This window comes from Lissotriton helveticus, chromosome 8 (assembly GCF_964261635.1).
Source record: "Lissotriton helveticus chromosome 8, aLisHel1.1, whole genome shotgun sequence".
Classification (NCBI taxonomy): Eukaryota; Metazoa; Chordata; class Amphibia; order Caudata; family Salamandridae; genus Lissotriton; species Lissotriton helveticus.
The window spans coordinates 1,119,099,911-1,119,114,803 of NC_136069.1; the positions used below are offsets into that span (position 1 = coordinate 1,119,099,911).

General features: G+C 48.4%; 1 protein-coding gene across 1 annotated transcript; it reads right to left on the bottom strand.

Annotated features, from left to right (window-relative positions):
* Positions 1-455: 455 nt before the first annotated feature.
* On the bottom strand, positions 456-10,898 carry LOC144773858 (uncharacterized). Its single transcript, XM_078658945.1, has 4 exons — positions 10,850-10,898; positions 9,718-10,057; positions 1,883-3,297; positions 456-1,057 (listed from the first exon to the last, which is right to left on the bottom strand). Exons 1-4 carry the CDS (start codon positions 10,896-10,898, stop codon positions 456-458), a joined length of 2,406 nt encoding a protein of 801 aa, XP_078515071.1.
* Positions 10,899-14,893: the final 3,995 nt, after the last annotated feature.

Sequence of the window (14,893 nt, forward strand, 5' to 3'; positions counted from 1 at the left end):
AGAGGTCACCCTCCGTGACATTATAAGTTGTGATTAGGGAATTAAATGGGGGTTGTGAATCAGTTAAAACTGTACATAAAGCACAATAATCATAGGCCACAAAGTCACTGAAAATTACATTGGGTTGGGCGTCGGAAAGATTAAAAAAGTGTGTAAGTGTCTCCATAGAAGCTGGGACAGCAACCAAGCATGTTGCTAAAATATCCGTCACTGAGCGCATAGGGGTCAAACAAAAATGTTTGGAGTTGGTTATGCGAGTAGCAAGGGAAGTCCAAAAGTTCACTGAGGAATCCCACGACGCAAAAGAACGACGTCTTCGGTCCAAGGAATCAGTCCAATCCTGGGGGTTCTCCCGTCTCCCGGCGCAGCAGACCAAAAGGAGTCCAGCGACGACACCTCCGGCAACAGCAATCCATATGATGGTCTAGGATAACGAAATCAAATACAGGTATTATTCATTCTCGCAAATAACATTTGTCAGCTGGAACTACATCCCAGCTATCTTGCCCTGGCCTCATCACTAGGACAGTATTGTCCTGACCTGTTGCAATAATTTCAGCCTGTTCAGGGGGATTTGTTGGCGACTGAACCCACACTCTCGCTCTGGGATTATCAGTGGAACCAAAACCCTTCTTTCCACGAACAGTTAACAGAGTCGGGGCAGTGCCTTTTTGAATCTCACCACTGAAGACAGGCATAATTAGCAATTGAGCAACTCGGTCTGATTTATGCATCGGCAAATCCGATTCACCACTGTTTAACAGGATCACTTTAATCTCTCCCTGATAATCACTGTCAATGACACCTCCGAGTACCTGGATACCTTTTAAGGCTAAACCAGATCTTGGGGCAATTAATCCAAAACTTCCAACGGGTATTTGAACACCAATTCCAGTTTCCACACCAGTAATGTCTCCTTTCTTTAAAGTAATGGTGTTTACAGAATGCAGGTCCAAGCCTGCAGAACCTGGGGTCGCTCTACATGGGGCAAGAGCTTCAGGGGAAATCTCCCAATACATCACTGTACTTTCAACAGTGTTTGGTTTAGCATCAACAGCTGGAGGAAATAAACGCATTAGTGGGGAAGTAGAATTCAGATAAGGGCGATTATTTAAAATCAACAGTGCAGAATACAAATGATCTCTCCAATTTTTATAAGTTCCATCAGAAGGTTTACGCAACTGATCTTTCAACAAACCATTCATTCTCTCCACAAGGCCTGCAGCCTGTGGATAATAAGGTATATGAAACACCCATTCAATGTTGTTTTCCATACAGAATTCCTGTACCAATTTGCCTTTAAAATGAGATGCGTTGTCAGACTGTATTTGGAGTGGAACACCATAGTATTAAATGATAAGCTTTAACGTTTTAATAGTGTTTAACTGGGTATCTCTCTTACAGGGAAATGCAACTAAAAGACCACTAAAAGTGTCTACAACTGTGCAAACATATTGACAATTTTGACTCATGGGAAGAAGGCCTATGTAATCTATTTGCCAAATTTGTGCAGGAGATTTACCACGGTTATGTTGGCCTTTCACAATTTGGGGCACTTCTCGTAGTCTAGAATGCTGACATATGGGACAGTGAAGTATGGCATCTTTAATCAAATCGAGAGGAATATAAATTCCTCTGCCAGCAGCCCACCTGCTAGTGATTCTTTCTCCAAAATGTCCTGACTTCTGGTGGGCCCATTTCGCCAATCCCGCCAAATCAAAATCTTGTTTGTCCACCATTGCCTCAGAAATTTTAGATTTCTCATCTGCAATTTGGTGAAAGAGTTTGTCAAGGGAATCTACATGTGTATGAGCATCAACATGAAAAACTGTAACATTACTCTGAGGAAGCAATTCCCAAATCTCTTACCATAAATGCTTACCCCAAAGTTCTTTTGAATGAAGCTTCCAATCATGTGAGTGCCATGTCGGTAACCAGACAGCTAAACCATTAGCAGTGGACCAAGAATCAGTAAAAATATGACATGTACCAGGCAATTCTTGTTTCAAGACTTGATAAACAGCATATAATTCAGCAAATTGACTACTTTTCCCTTCATCTGTGGTACTCAGCAACTTTTGTGTGATCGGATTGTAGGATACTGCCTTCCAATGCCTTTTCTCTCCTATGTACCTTGCTGAACCATCTGTAAACCATACATGTTTTCTGTCCTCCACGGACAAATCATCGAACGGCTTACCCCACTTAACAGGGGATTCCTGTACTATAGGTACGGAGTAATCACTTTCTGCCTCTTCTGACGGCGCCTGCGCCACCTGCTCATGTAGCATTGCAACACCCTTCGGTCCTACACGTGCTCTGTCTTGTATATACCATTTCCACTTGATTATGCTCGCTTCTTGAGCATGTCCAATTCTGTGAGTTTTTGGTGAACTCAAAACCCATTGCATAATAGGAATTTCAGGTCTCAAAATCACATCATGTCCTAAAGTCAATTGCTCGGTATCCACCAGAGCCCAATAGCATGCAAGTAACTGTTTATCAAATGGGGTGTAACGTTCACCAGCATCCGGTAACTTTTTAGTCCAGAAACCTAAAGGTACTTTTGTCCTACCTTGTTTTTGCCACAAACTCCAATTCACATACGGGCCTTGCACAGACACATTCAAATCCACATCACCATCACGAACAGGCCACAAACCCAAAGCATGCTGAATTGCTTCTTTCGCCAAATCAAACGCATCTTGTTGCAGTTTATTCCATTCAAACGCATTCTTTTTACGGGTAACTTTGTACAAAGGGGCTAAAATTTGACTCAAATGTGGGATATGCTGACGCCAAAAGCCAAATAAACCAATAAATCTCTGTGCTTCCTTTCTATTTTTCGGGACTGCAAATTCTGCAATTTTCTGTTTCACTTGTGGAATCACTTCTCGATTCCCTTCATGCCAATTAATACCTAAAAATTTTACACTTTGTGCTGGACCTTGCAATTTGCCTGGATTAATCTCCCAACCTCTGCTTTGTAAATGAGCTACAATTTGATCTAATTGGGTCTGAACCATATCTTGTGTTTCACCTTGAATTAAGATGTCGTCAATGTAATGACACACCTGTATTTGTGGATTCACTGGAACTTCAGTTAAATGATCTGCCACCAGCCGATGACAGATCGTAGGGCTATGCACGTAGCCCTGGGGAAGACATCTGAACGTCATTTGACGTCCATTCCATGTAAAACTGAATTGTTCCTGACACTCAGGGGCAATCGGAATAGAAAAGAAAGCATTAGCAATGTCAATAGAAGCATACCAGGTCCCTGAATGCTTTTGAATTCTCTCAATTGGACTGGACAAACTCCCCTGCCTTCCGCGGGAGTAATACACCTCAGTAAACCCTTATTTTTTAAAAATTATACCTCTTCTTTCATAGCGCTCGCTCGCGCTTTCCTGGCCACGCCCACCGCAACAGGCCACGCCCTCCTGAGCTTTTTAAGGAGCTGACTGCTAGCTCAAGCACAATTGGACTGGACAAACTCCCCTGCCTTCCGCGGGAGTAATAGACCTCAGTTAACCCTTACTCTTTAAAAATTATATCTTTTTTATCACAGCGCTCGCTCGCGCTTCCCTGGCCACGCCCACCGCTACAGGCCACGCCCACCTGAGCTTTTTAAGGAGCTGACTGCTAGCTCACTGTAATTGGACCGGACAACTCCCCTGCCTTCCGCGGGAGTTATAGACCCGAGCTATCCCCCACTTTTAAATTTAACCTTCATCTTTACAGCGCTCGCTCGCGCTCATTTTAACCCCAGCCTACCTGCCCTCAGGGACTCTCCCTGCTTCTGTCAGCGCCGCGCAGCCCAAGGTGACGCTGCAGCGGCCATAGGAGCTCCTGCTCGCCGCCTCCAGCGGCCGCTCCCCCCGGCCACGCCCACTGCAATTGGCCACGCCCACCTGAGCCTCATAAGGAGCTGACTGCTAGCTTAAGCACAATTGGACTGGACAAACTCCCCTGCCTTCCGCGGGAGTAATAGACCTCAGTAAACCCTTATTTTTTAAAAATTATACCTCTTCTTTCATAGCGCTCGCTCGCGCTTTCCTGGCCACGCCCACCGCAACAGGCCACGCCCTCCTGAGCTTTCTTAAGGAGCTGACTGCTAGCTCAAGCACAATTGGACTGGACAAACTCCCCTGCCTTCCGCGGGAGTAATAGACCTCAGTTAACCCTTACTCTTTAAAAATTATATCTTTTTTATCACAGCGCTCGCTCGCGCTTCCCTGGCCACGCCCACCGCTACAGGCCACGCCCACCTGAGCTTTTTAAGGAGCTGGCTGCTAGCTCACTGTAATTGGACCGGACAACTCCCCTGCCTTCCGCGGGAGTTATAGACCCGAGCTATCCCCCACTTTTAAATTTAACCTTCATCTTTACAGCGCTCGCTCGCGCTCATTTTAACCCCAGCCTACCTGCCCTCAGGGACTCTCCCTGCTTCTGTCAGCGCCGCGCAGCCCAAGGTGACGCTGCAGCGGCCATAGGAGCTCCTGCTCGCCGCCTCCAGCGGCCGCTCCCCCCGGCCACGCCCACTGCAATTGGCCACGCCCACCTGAGCCTCATAAGGAGCTGACTGCTAGCTTAAGCACAATTGGACTGGACAAACTCCCCTGCCTTCCGCGGGAGTAATAGACCTCAGTAAACCCTTATTTTTTAAAAATTATACCTCTTCTTTCATAGCGCTCGCTCGCGCTTTCCTGGCCACGCCCACCGCAACAAGCCACGCCCTCCTGAGCTTTTTAAGGAGCTGACTGCTAGCTCAAGCACAATTGGACTGGACAAACTCCCCTGCCTTCCGCGGGAGTAATAGACCTCAGTTAACCCTTACTCTTTAAAAATTATATCTTTTTTATCACAGCGCTCGCTCGCGCTTCCCTGGCCACGCCCACCGCTACAGGCCACGCCCACCTGAGCTTTTTAAGGAGCTGACTGCTAGCTCACTGTAATTGGACCGGACAACTCCCCTGCCTTCCGCGGGAGTTATAGACCCGAGCTATCCCCCACTTTTAAATTTAACCTTCATCTTTACAGCGCTCGCTCGCGCTCATTTTAACCCCAGCCTACCTGCCCTCAGGGACTCTCCCTGCTTCTGTCAGCGCCGCGCAGCCCAAGGTGACGCTGCAGCGGCCATAGGAGCTCCTGCTCGCCGCCTCCAGCGGCCGCTCCCCCCGGCCACGCCCACTGCAATTGGCCACGCCCACCTGAGCCTCATAAGGAGCTGACTGCTAGCTTAAGCACAATTGGACTGGACAAACTCCCCTGCCTTCCGCGGGAGTAATAGACCTCAGTAAACCCTTATTTTTTAAAAATTATACCTCTTCTTTCATAGCGCTCGCTCGCGCTTTCCTGGCCACGCCCACCGCAACAGGCCACGCCCTCCTGAGCTTTTTAAGGAGCTGACTGCTAGCTCAAGCACAATTGGACTGGACAAACTCCCTTGCCTTCCGCGGGAGTAATAGACCTCAGTTAACCCTTACTCTTTAAAAATTATATCTTTTTTATCACAGCGCTCGCTCGCGCTTCCCTGGCCACGCCCACCGCTACAGGCCACGCCCACCTGAGCTTTTTAAGGAGCTGACTGCTAGCTCACTGTAATTGGACCGGACAACTCCCCTGCCTTCCGCGGGAGTTATAGACCCGAGCTATCCCCCACTTTTAAATTTAACCTTCATCTTTACAGCGCTCGCTCGCGCTCATTTTAACCCCAGCCTACCTGCCCTCAGGGACTCTCCCTGCTTCTGTCAGCGCCGCACAGCCCAAGGTGACGCTGCAGCGGCCATAGGAGCTCCTGCTCGCCGCCTCCAGCGGCCGCTCCCCCCGGCCACGCCCACTGCAATTGGCCACGCCCACCTGAGCCTCATAAGGAGCTGACTGCTAGCTTAAGCACAATTGGACTGGACAAACTCCCCTGCCTTCCGCGGGAGTAATAGACCTCAGTAAACCCTTATTTTTTAAAAATTATACCTCTTCTTTCATAGCGCTCGCTCGCGCTTTCCTGGCCACGCCCACCGCAACAGGCCACGCCCTCCTGAGCTTTTTAAGGAGCTGACTGCTAGCTCAAGCACAATTGGACTGGACAAACTCCCCTGCCTTCCGCGGGAGTAATAGACCTCAGTTAACCCTTACTCTTTAAAAATTATATCTTTTTTATCACAGCGCTCGCTCGCGCTTCCCTGGTCACGCCCACCGCTACAGGCCACGCCCACCTGAGCTTTTTAAGGAGCTGACTGCTAGCTCACTGTAATTGGACCGGACAACTCCCCTGCCTTCCGCGGGAGTTATAGACCCGAGCTATCCCCCACTTTTAAATTTAACCTTCATCTTTACAGCGCTCGCTCGCGCTCATTTTAACCCCAGCCTACCTGCCCTCAGGGACTCTCCCTGCTTCTGTCAGCGCCGCGCAGCCCAAGGTGACGCTGCAGCGGCCATAGGAGCTCCTGCTCGCCGCCTCCAGCGGCCGCTCCCCCCGGCCACGCCCACTGCAATTGGCCACGCCTCCTACCATCGCCATAAAACATGTGCTTCTTACGTACGCGCAGCGGACGGGCGCAGCGGGCGCGCCGTTTGCGCGCCGAAGGCGCGCCTAAGGCAAGCCCGTCTGCGCCCGTCCGCGCCCAGACGGGCCCAGGGCCCCAAAATGCTGCCCAATCTTTGGCATACTCCCCTGCTGCACTTAGAAATCTCCAGCAGCCCCCCTGCGCTCTTCTATCCACAACCTGGGACCGCTTGGCATCTCTCGGCATTGCGGCCGACCTGGTCTCTCCCAGACTCACCCGTGCACCTGAGTTGCTCCCTGCGCCGCCGGAAACTTGCATCCGTATATTGTATCTCAACACCCGCTCTCTTCCCCAACACCACGCTGATATTTTTCTTTTGCTGATCGCGGAAAACCCAGACATCCTGCTGCTCACCGAGACCTGGCTATCCGACCTATCCCTCCCTGACATCCTGGCTGCCCTACCCCCTAACTATTATCTGCTGAACGCCAACCGGCCTCACGGCCGCCGTGGCGGAGGGGTTGCAGCAATTATTCGCAAAGATCTACCGCTCATTAAGTCGTCATCTTTATGCCTCCCTGATGTTGAAAACTTGGTAATCAGCCTGCCAACTGAAGCGGGGGCTCTGACCCTTATCGTCTTATACCGCCCTCCCACCCTGATGCCATTATTTCCTGTCACTTTTTGTGAGCAGCTTGCTGCCCTCATGACTTCCTCAGCTCGCGTTGCCATATATGGCGACTTCAACTACTGGTTCAACCATGCTGCCGCTGGTCCCCACGCCACCGAATTGTTTGAGGCACTTTCTAGCCTCAATCTGACGCAGCATGTCATCTCCCCCACTCACACCGGGGGTAACATCTTGGACCACATATGGACTCAAGGTATCTCACTTCTCGGTCCGACTGTCTCCCCCTGTGTCTGGTCAGATCACTCACTGATCGAGTCATCCATCCCCATAAAGGGCCTGGTCAGGCCCCCCTCTCGGCCTGGAGGGTTCGCCCGGAACTGGAAAACTCTGGACTCGCCCGCTTTTCTCTCCCTACTTGCTAAAACCCAGCCTTCACTCCCCGAGTCCTTGGACATCAACACCATGGACGCTAACATCTCACACTGGTTAACAACGGCCAGTGACACTTTTGCTCCCCTTACCTGCTTCTCCCGCACCCATCTTAATAAATCCCACAAATGGTATAATTCTACCTTAAAGCAACAACATCTGGAGCTGCGCCAATTGGAGCGCAGATGGCGGCGCCATTACCTCGGCCCCGACAGGGAAGCCTATGTGTCTGCGCGCAAAGCCTACAAAGCTGCAATTATCACCACCAAAACTTCCTTCATCTCCAATAGGATCTAAACAGCTCCCAACAGATCCAAGGAGATATTTAAAGTCCTTGGCGAATTGACATCAGACGCCAGGACACTCCCGATCCCACCTCCTTCCTTGGAATCCTGCACTGCTTTAAACTCCTTTTTTACAGATAAAATCATTGCTATTAAGAATTCCATTCCCCACTCACTTCCTTCCGCCGTATCAGTTCCCCCCCCTGCTAATACACCTACCTTTTCTCAGTTTCCTGCGCTCGACCCGGAATCACTCGCCAGACTGTCCTCTCGCGTGAAGTCTGGATCTCCCAAGGACTGCTGTCCTCCTTTCGTGCTCCGCGACATCTGCCATACCCTCCCGCACTGTATTCTTCCCTTGCTCAACTCCTCTCTCATTTCAGGCACAGTTCCCAGCTCATTTAAAGAGGCCACACTGGTGCCCCTCTTAAAAAAGCCCGGCGCCGATTCAGCAGTCCTGGCCAACTATCGCCCCATCTCCCTCCTACCTTTCTTTTCCAAAATCCTCGAGGCTCATGTCACGACCTGCCTCTCACACTTTATCGAGGAATCCAACTACCTGGCACCCAACCAGGCCGGGTTCAGACCAGCCCACTCCACTGAGGCCGTGATCCTCGCTGTGCTGGATAATCTCAGGCGCAGCGAGGACAAAGGACATCCCCAGGCACTAGTTTTACTCGACCTATCGGCGGCTTTCGACACGGTGGACCATAACATCTTAATCCACCGTGTCGAATCCGCCGGAATCTGTGGGGCTGCTCTGTCTTGGATCAAATCCTTCCTCGAGGAGAGGTCCCAGGCAGTAAGCATGGGTCCCTTCTGTGCCACCAGTGTCCCCTCGTCCTGCGGAGCTCCTCAAGGATCATCTCTGTCTCCCCTCCTTTTTAATTTGTACCTCCAACCCCTCCTTCATTCCCTGGGTAAATGGGATATCACCGTGTTTAATTACGCAGATGATTTACAACTTATTTTTCCCCTCACGTCCCCTGTCGCCGTCACTAATTTTCAGACTGCCATGACACACATCCAGCATTGGATGAACCAAAATCAGCTCAAGCTCAATCCAGGCAAGACTGAGCTCCTCCTTCCGGGGAGAAGTGCCCAGTTCTGGGGCCCCCAGTACTGGCCGATTGAGCTTGGAACACCACCTTCTCCTGCTGGATGTGTTAAGAGCCTCGGAATTTTGATCGACTCCGGGCTCACCCTCAAGGCACAGGTGAGCGCAGTAACATCTTCCTGCATGTTTCAACTCTACAGGATCCGGAAAGTCGCTCACCTCCTTTCACCTGAAGCCTTGCTGCAAGTCCTAATAGCCCCGGTGATGTCCCGGCTGGACTTCTCGAACTCAATCTACCACGGTCTCCCTCAATCTCTGCTATCGAGGTTGCAGATCGTCCAAAACCAGGCCGCCCGGCTGGTCTTCAAAATCCCCAAATGGCAGTCGGCCCAACCTTTATTACGCCATCTTCATTGGCTACCAGTGAACGAAAGAATTACGTTCAAGGTTCACTGCCTGATCTTTAAAGCTCTCACTGGCCCTGCCCCTGCTTTCCTTAAATCTCTCATTACTCCTTATTGCCCCCCCCGCACCTTGAGGTCTACTCATCTCTCGCTTCTTGTTGTCCCCCGTTTCAAACTCGCAAGATCGGGTGGCCGTAGCTTCTCCTGCTTGGCCCCTAGGCTGTGGAACTCCCTCCCCCTCGCACTTAAGTCATCTTGTTCCCTCCTTTCTTTCAGGAAATCCTTAAAAACAACACTCTTCCCTCATTAAATTCTTTGCTCCCCTGCTTCCTCCCTTTCTTTTCCAATCCAATCAGCGCCAGGAAACCTCTGGTGACAGTGCGCTTAAGAAATCTATAATAACATAACAATTAAAGTAATAATGTCAGGTACTGCAACAGGTAAAGGGGGTGTATGTTTGTTTAATTCACGGTAATCAACTGTCATGCGCCAAGAATTATCATTCTTACGCACCGGCCATACGGGATTATTCCAGGCAGAAGTAACTGGAGTTATAACTCCTGCATCCACTAAATCCTGAATTGTGGCACTAATCTCTTCATGTCCACCTGGAATGCGATATTGTTTCTGGGAAACTACTTTTGTAGCTTGAGGAATTTTCACAGGGGGAATTCTCAAACGTCCAACTCTTACGGACTTTGATGATATGTAATTTCTGTCTCCAAATCGGTAACATCCATCATCTAAATATAATGTCATGCCTTTTAAAATGTCAATTCTAATTATATATTCATAAAGGGGAACTACCAATACAGAATATTGCTTTCGGGGAATTCTACCTATCTTCATCTCAACATCAGTTTGTACTGCGGGGGTTTCGTTACCTCCTAAACCAGTAATTGTGAAAAATTGTCCTTTAAATTTTTTCGGGTTTCCATAAATTAAGGTGGCCTCCGCTCCTGTATCAACTAATGCTCGGGCCCTTTGTATGTTATGATGCCTCCAAAAAATGTCGATATCTACATAGGGTCTGTTGTCTCTGTGAGCCCATTTGCGTACCGGAGCTTGACCTATTTCCTAGTCATGTTTAAGGCGTTCTGACGCCCAAGACAAATCAGGGTAAAGACTCTCATATTTCCTTGGTAATGTTATTTCTTGTTCATATTCGTTTCCCTCACAAAATGGATTTTTATCATCCACAAAGTATTGTGAATTTCGTTCAGAAAACCCGTGTCGTCTCTCTTTCAGTCTGGATTCAGGAGATTCATCCCTCTCCTCTCTGTATTTGCTTTCAAAATGCTCATCTCTCCCCCTCTCTCTCTCCCCTTCTCTCACTCTCTCTCGTGCACCACGGAGAGACACATCCCTTTCATTCCGACTTCTGTGATTCCTGTTAGAATTGTGTCTGTAATCCTCATTTTCACTGCCACTAGAATGATTATGAGTACGATCTTGTTTATTCACTTGCCTAGCACCCTCCTTTTTGTCCAAACCACGTTTGCGGAATAAAGCCCACAATTTGTTATTCGGCTCACCATCAATGTCCTCCTTCTTCACACCATCAGCCAATAAGGCGAGATACATGTCACGTCTAGAAAATCGATAATTACCAGCACTACGACCCTCAGGTCTAGATTGCCTTTCCGGTTTAAACCATTCACCCAATTCACCAAGTTGACGCACAGCCTCAAGTACATCAGACAAAGTAGAACCGGCTTGATTAATCGACAATGTCATCATAACTTGCTTGTAAGCAACGGGGGCGGAACGAATAATCCTATTCCGCACCGAAGAAGTCAACAAATCATTCATCAATGTATCAGATGTACCTAGAAAAATCGCAGTTTTCATGACCTCTTCTTTCAGTCTCTGCGGGCATCTCTCAAAGTATACCATGGCTTGTCATTCATGGGCCAATCAGATTCAGTAGGGTACTTGTGATTACAACCTTCTGTTGCTATCTGAAGTAAACTGGCCTGAGCAGCATTATTATAAGTCTGAAAATGATCTTGCACAGTAGAATCGGAACTCAAGGAAAAAAATTTCAGTGAATCTCCCCTATCCAACATGATGCCAACAGCACCCAATTCAAAAAGACGCACCATCCATGTAAGTAAGGCCTCACCAGGCCGCTGTCGAAATCGTTCCAAAATGTCACTAACTTCCTGTTGGGTACAGTCTTCCAAACTATCTAATGGAATCCCATTGGGATTGCCAGGAACCTGCTGTAATTTCCTCCGAAAGACAGGATGTGCAGAAACCTCCGCACGACCAGCACACTCACACCGATCCTCAGACTTACACCGATTGTCAGATTTACAAGAAGCACTCGTTTTACAGTCACATCCAGTACGAGAAGGCTCTCGATTCTCATTCTCCTCAGCCGAGGACCCAGATTCATTCGAGTCCCAGATATTACCATCCCACTCCTCAGGGCTCCAATCGAGCCCTGCTTTCGCCACAACCACACAACTTTTCTTTTACTGACTCGACCACGTCGATGGTTGTATTTGTATCTGGCAATACGAACTGCAGCCCTTTCTGCAATAGTCTGCTATGTATCCAATTTGTCGGCAAGCAATTTATTTTGACACCTCAATAGTGTATAAGCATTCTGCACTTCAACAAACTGATTTTCAGATTCTTTGCACTGACGCTGCAATTTCTCAAGTTTCTCATGTACAAGCCTGTATGCATATAACAAAATCCAACCTCTCCTTCCTAATATAGGAAGCTGCTCACCCTTCACAATCGGCGCTTTCCGTAAGCAAGCAATCACCTGAGCAGGATCTGCCAATTCCAAACAAGAAATCCAGTTTTCACTCAAACCTGTACAATCAGCCCATTCATGAGCTAGCGCCTCATAAGGCGTCGATTCCCACCCTGGAATCTCAATAGGTAAGCGAAAAGTAGATTTTGACCTCCTCAAAAACATGTTATCAACAGTAAAAGATATATACACATATACACAAAAAATATACAAAAAGAGCTTCCATACACGCCGAGCGCAAACAGACAAGATAGCAAAAGAACACGCTACAAGGCTTTCAAAAGCAGTTGTTGACACCAAAACGTAATGAAAATCAATAAATTTTCCTGCACTTTATTTGAAAGCTGTTCGTGACGCCAAATGTAATGACCGGATTTTCTGACCAAGTTATCAGCTCACCCAAACATCACAAACCCAGTCATCACGTAACTTCATCCCTTCCCAGACCCTATTTACAACAGTACCTGGGGTACTTACCTGGGAATGGGGAACCCACAATATATACAAGCTTACACAGCTAATATACTACTAAATCCTAGAGAAACTACGGAATTCCATCTTACATCCTATTGTATCACCCTATAGCCCCACAACAATCAGGCTCGGGCTAATCTACTCCCTCTCGTGTCGGGGAGCAGCACTAAGGCATAACGCCCTATCCTGAGCGATCTCCCTTTATAGTGTCCCCACTTGTAGCCCCACGACTATCCGGCCTGGACTACTCTATCCCCTCGCTCCTCAGGGAGCAGCTCTAATATATCTAACGCTCTATCCTGAGCGATCTCTTCCCACTGTCCTATTAATACCTCTCTCTCTCTCTCTATTGGGGAATCTCTTAAATACATAATATCTACTGGAAGTATCTATCTCATATGAATTGTTGTTATTGTATGCGGGACAGGAGATCCAATCCTCACACACAAAAGTGTCCAAGTCGCCACATTTGAGAATTACCATATGATTCGACTTACACTCTCCCCTGTCATCAGTTACCTTCTCAGAAGGGAATGTCCCATCCTTCTGTTCATCAGCACCTGGCTAAAGAGAAAGGTTAACTCTATCATGGAAATAATACTCAAATGCATTCATTAAGAACTGGGGTCCCTTATTAAACAATAAAAATAAACATTGCATTCATATTAGCACTTAGCAATCTAAGCATAGCCTGAAAAGTAAAGGAAAGAGTTAGCATATATTTGCGCACTATAATAGCAGGACAGACTTCACCTTATAATTACGTGGTCCGGTTCTGGCTGTCGTCTGGGTCCCTCGCTCATCTGTGCCTTGGCTCATCCCAGACTCTGCTCTACACTCACGGATACACGTCTGCACCGCTAAGCACCTCCACCTCCGTCACCCCTTCAAAGCCCTGGAACCCTTCTCTGGTCTTCGTCTCTATCTCTCAGCTCTACACCGTCCAATCTGCACTGACTGCTCCTCTCTCCCACGTACTGTCTCCACCTCCAAGCTTCACTCCGCCGGTATAATTTTCACTATTCTGAGAACCATCCGTCGACTAACTTCTTCACTCTGATTATGCCAATACTAGCCACAAACTAACTCCAACTATTCTAACAGACCGATTGATATAACTCCGGCCTTTCCAAAGGATCATCTGTGTGGCTAAGAATCATCTGTCTCGTGTCTCTTCCAAAGATCGTCTGCCTCGTCTCTCTTCCAAAGATCGTCTGCCTCGTCACTCTTCCAAAGATCGTCTGCCTACTCTACCTTGCTGCATTTCGATAATATAGAGAGCCCTTCATTCGTGAAAATTTCCAGACAGTAACCTGCTGCCCATCAGACTTCTGTACCAGGCCCCGAGCTCTCGACGCTACCACAGTGGCCACCTGTTGTTGCGTCTTAAACTTGAGCCCCGTTTACATTCTTCCGATAAGGGCCAGCTCTGGCTGGTTCTTCTCCAGCGAACAACAGCTCATAACTAAAATATTACTTTTGACCTAATCGGCGGAACAATGTTTGTTTAGTAGGCCTCCCAGGGAGCACTGAAAGGAGCGATGTGATGCCCTATCTTGAACAATGGATGAAGACGGAGGTTGCCCCAAATCACCGGATGCCAGTCTTCACCCCTGAAGAGGCACATAAGGTGCCTGCCCGGCCGCCAGCCCTGGCCGGCCCCCCTGCCCTGTGGTGGCTAGGCTTCAAGGGATACTCTACTGCAGAGGGCCCGGGTGGATGACCCATATACTATTGGCAATGGAATAGTGTAACTGTTTCCTGATTGTCCAGCCTCTGTCCAATCTAAAAGAGCTTCTTATGTGGAGGTGAAAAAAGCGCTAAGAGAGAAAGGACTGTGACTTCTGTGATAACTCCCAGGCAGTTTAGGATTGGTTAGACAGTTAGAAAACAGGATCGACCTGACAGAACCCTTGGCGTGAGAGAACAAATGCAGACCAGGAAAGAGAACTCGAAGGGCAGGAGCAAGAGCGCCCCACAGAAACCAACTAGAATGAAGGCGGAACAAAAATGTGTGGCTGCCTTGAAGGCAGTGGCTAAAATTGCAGGGCAGCCCAAATTGGAGTTGAAATTCCCTTCAGAAATGCATTCAGTGTACTCTGAATCAGAGGGATCAGTACCGGTCAGTGGGGACTTGCCGACGGTGACCCAGCTGTCGGATGATGAGATTCTCAGACTCTGGGGTAACCAAGGGCCAGATGTAGGTAGCCAAATACCGGTCGGTAACGGCCGAATTCGGGCGTTACCGACCGGTATTTGGCTTTTGAGATGTAGGGGGCAGGAAACAGGGCATTTCGGTAATTTTACCGATTCGGTAAATATACCGGTCGGTAAA

Excerpts from the sequence above, each read along its gene's own strand:
- LOC144773858 (XM_078658945.1), bottom strand. The coding sequence starts at position 10,898 with ATGTATCTCGCCTTATTGGCTGATGGTGTGAAGAAGGAGGACATTGAT. Across the intron at positions 3,298-9,717 it reads ATTATTACTTTAATTGTTAT|AATTCAAAAGCATTCAGGGA; the intron begins GTTATTATAGAT and ends TCCAATTGAGAG. Across the intron at positions 1,058-1,882 it reads TCATTCAAAAGAACTTTGGG|CTGTTGATGCTAAACCAAAC; the intron begins GTAAGCATTTAT and ends TATTTCCTCCAG.